This window comes from Gossypium arboreum, chromosome 6 (assembly GCF_025698485.1).
Source record: "Gossypium arboreum isolate Shixiya-1 chromosome 6, ASM2569848v2, whole genome shotgun sequence".
In the NCBI taxonomy this organism is placed as follows: domain Eukaryota; kingdom Viridiplantae; phylum Streptophyta; class Magnoliopsida; order Malvales; family Malvaceae; genus Gossypium; species Gossypium arboreum.
In genome coordinates, this window is record NC_069075.1 from 11,130,477 (window position 1) to 11,133,691 (window position 3,215).

The 3,215-nt window shown below is 34.0% G+C and overlaps 2 protein-coding genes across 2 annotated transcripts; one reads left to right on the forward strand and one right to left on the reverse strand.

Annotated features, from left to right (window-relative positions):
* Window positions 1–236: 236 nt before the first annotated feature.
* LOC108488700 (TPD1 protein homolog 1-like) lies at window positions 237–963 on the forward strand. The gene is made up of 2 exons (XM_017792989.2): window positions 237–394; window positions 484–963. Exons 1-2 carry the CDS (start codon window positions 271–273, stop codon window positions 816–818), a joined length of 459 nt encoding a protein of 152 aa, XP_017648478.2. The 5' UTR covers window positions 237–270; the 3' UTR covers window positions 819–963.
* Window positions 964–1,553: 590 nt separating this feature from the next.
* LOC108488416 (uncharacterized) lies at window positions 1,554–2,577 on the reverse strand. The gene has a single exon (XM_017792696.2). It carries the CDS (start codon window positions 2,463–2,465, stop codon window positions 1,881–1,883), a length of 585 nt encoding a protein of 194 aa, XP_017648185.1. The 5' UTR covers window positions 2,466–2,577; the 3' UTR covers window positions 1,554–1,880.
* Window positions 2,578–3,215: the final 638 nt, after the last annotated feature.

The window sequence follows — 3,215 nt, forward strand, 5'->3', positions numbered from 1 at the left end:
TTTGTAAAGATACAGAAAAAAATTATAAATAAATTTATAGCTCCTAGAAAGATATTACATATACTAACTAAAAATCAAAATATAATTTCTTGTACTTAAAATATATCACACCAACACCATCAATTTTTAAAATTTTCAAAAACATCTTGTAGTTTTGAAAATTGTTTTTAAAATGTGTTTTAAGATTCTTTTTGTATATAAAAAGTGTTGTCAATTGTTCTCTTGCAACTCCCTTCACCATGCATGAATAGTATTTTAAACTAAAAATGAATGAAAGCAGTGGAGGAGTCAATCCAAGGTGAAGAAACAGTGAGTCAAGGAAGCATTAAAAATATAGTCTTTTCCAAGAAGAACAATACATCTGCCGTTGCTCGGAAGCTGCTGCAGTCCACTGGTATAGTATACCCTCCCTGTCTTAAATTAATTAACACCATCATGTTAGCTTTGACTTTTGAAGCCTGATATATATGGATGCACATATAGAGGACGGCGATGCTAATCGAATAGGCACGGCATGCACGAAGGACGACATCGTGATATTCCAAGGCTCCACGGCCCCGCTTCCCAATGGAATCCCGTCCTACACCGTTCAAATCATGAACGTGTGCTTGTCGGGTTGCAGTATCTCCAACATTCACGTCAGTTGTGGATGGTTCAGTTCGGTGAGGTTGATAAATCCCACGGTGTTTAGGCGACTCTACTATGACGATTGCCTTGTGAATGATGGGGAGCCTCTTGGACCTGGTGAATGCCTCTCCTTCGAATATGCCAATACTTTTAGCTACCCTCTCTCCGTGTCATCTGCAGCCTCCTGCTAACTCGCCCCACATTATGCTTCTCAGTCATGCATGACTCGGTTTCACATACATACAATGCATGTTGATAGTGTATAATTAATGTTTTCTACTTCGCAATAAGTTATCACATATATGGTATTAAATATTAATGTTATTGCCAGTTATTTATGTTTATCTATTTTTTCTTATATAAAAAAATTTAAAATTTAGAATTTAATCTTTTTATTTTAATTTATTTGATCTCTTTATTTTTATATTATTATAATAATAGGCTAAATTAAAAACATTGTTAGTTACAGCCAATAAAGTGACGGTGTGAAATTTTTTATTCTTGTCTGATCTCATAATTAGGATCTTATGAAAATACATATAATACAGATAATCACATTCGTGCTTAAATTTTATTTTTCCACAAGAAATCACATCATCACCCTAAACACAACAATTAACAATGACTAACAACGATATGAAAGTGGAGGATGTTAGAGGGATCAAATACTAAATTTTAAGATAATAGAGTAACTAAAATCATAATTAAACCTTTCATGTATTGTTAACTGCTAAGGATTAACACATTTGTTGTTGTTCAAATTTTGTAGCTATTATTATCGGATAAGTTTTACCTAAATACTAATTTCAGTTCTAATCCAATAAGATTGATCTCAAATTATATTTATCTAAATACACCTTTAGTTCGAATCAATAAGGCTAATCTCATATCATAAAACAGATGATAACGCTAATTATAAAAAGAAATTCTCCAAACCAACTTTCCATCAAAGCTGGGCTTTTTTTACACACGATATAAAGAGCAAAACGAGCTATAAAGGTACACGTTAGTGGTAGACCATACAGGCCCAGGGCTATCCTAGCTTGGACCAGGACCAGGCATACCCATCCAATTTCCAAGTAAGATGGAATTAATTCAATCTAAAAAGAAAAAAAAATTCAGGCATTGAAGATAAGACGAACTCGATAAGATAAAATAAAGTTCTGCTAGTGGAACAAGCACAAAATGGAACCGCAAAAGGTTTGTAAAGTATAGAGAAGCAAATACCAAATAAGCCGAAAACTGTCAAAAAACTAATATCCATAAGTGTAAGTAAAATCGGTTACTCCAAACATGGCGGAAAGTATTTGGGAAACGATATAGAGACTGCCACCCATAATCACCAATATAAGAATTGCAGAGATGGGGTTCTTCAACAACTCCAGTATAGGCTGGAAGATAGTGTATATAGCCCCAGTACTGACCGTAAGCGCATAAAGTGCGTATCTCCTCACATTCTCCCAAAACTCCTCCATTAATGGCCCTTCAGGACCCAACGCCAAAGCCTTTTGGACATCCGCTTCCATTAGGAGCAATGCCAAACCCATAGAAACAGCTCCTACTACCACAAACCGTGAAAACCCACTTGAAGAAACTTGAGTAAGCTCCCTTTCGGGGGTTACTTGACATTCTGTTTGTGGAATTAGTACTGGCTTGTCTATCGCAGTGGTTTTAGGCGGCGTCCCGGGTTTTAACTTGAGACGAGGGTTGAAAGCGTTGAATGTGATAGATGTGATGGGTGGTTGAAGGGGGTGAAAAATAGTGGAGACTTTGGGGTGAGGTTGGTATGGCTTGGAGCCGGAGGCGTAGATTTGGTGTGTGAGCGTAGAGGTCTTCATTTTTTTTCCTCCGGGAACTTAATTGTAGAGCTTGGGACCTTATTGCTGAGGCTTATTTGGATGGCATCTAGGTTCCACATTGCCAAGTGTGTGGTTACTATGAGGTGTCCACACCTTATCCTTTTAGAAGCAAACAAGAATTTGTGATTAAAGCATATTTATTAGATTTGTGATTGCTTAAAAATAAAAAATGCTACAAATTGATTTTTCGGTTTAAAATTTCATTCATTCATACGATTAAAAATTAGGGTAGTTGATCAAATAATCAAATAGTGAGATATTATATGCCATGTAGATCTCATACTGACATACATAGATTAATTTTTAACAGTAAAACTAGATTAAACTTTTAATAAAATGATCAGTTTGCTCTTTAATTTAACATATAAAGACTAATTTGCTCATTTTTTAAGTAAAGAGGGCAAAATATAATCTAACTCCTCGTACATGAGCCTCTATAATACTTTTATCAAATTTGTGTTAATTTAATCTTAGCACAATCACTACAGTTATTATAGCAATAATTAAAAGAATGTGAGTTTAAACGCGTTTTTCTTTTAATTTAAATATGATGAGAGGTTATAGGTGAAGATAGACTTTGTATATAAAAAAATAAAGGTTAGCATTTTATACACTGAGAGCGTACTTTTTTTTATTTCACAAGCAACTTTAAAAAATTATTACATGTGTCCTTTTTAAAATATATTTATTTTTTAATATTTTAATATATCTTATAGGATATTTGTCAAC

Bases quoted from the DNA above. Each gene is read 5' to 3' on its own strand.
- LOC108488700 (XM_017792989.2), top strand. From the start codon at position 271: ATGAAAGCAGTGGAGGAGTCAATCCAAGGTGAAGAAACAGTGAGTCAA. The intron at 395-483 runs GTATAGTATACC...ATGCACATATAG, and splicing joins GAAGCTGCTGCAGTCCACTG to AGGACGGCGATGCTAATCGA.
- LOC108488416 (XM_017792696.2), bottom strand. From the start codon at position 2,465: ATGAAGACCTCTACGCTCACACACCAAATCTACGCCTCCGGCTCCAAG.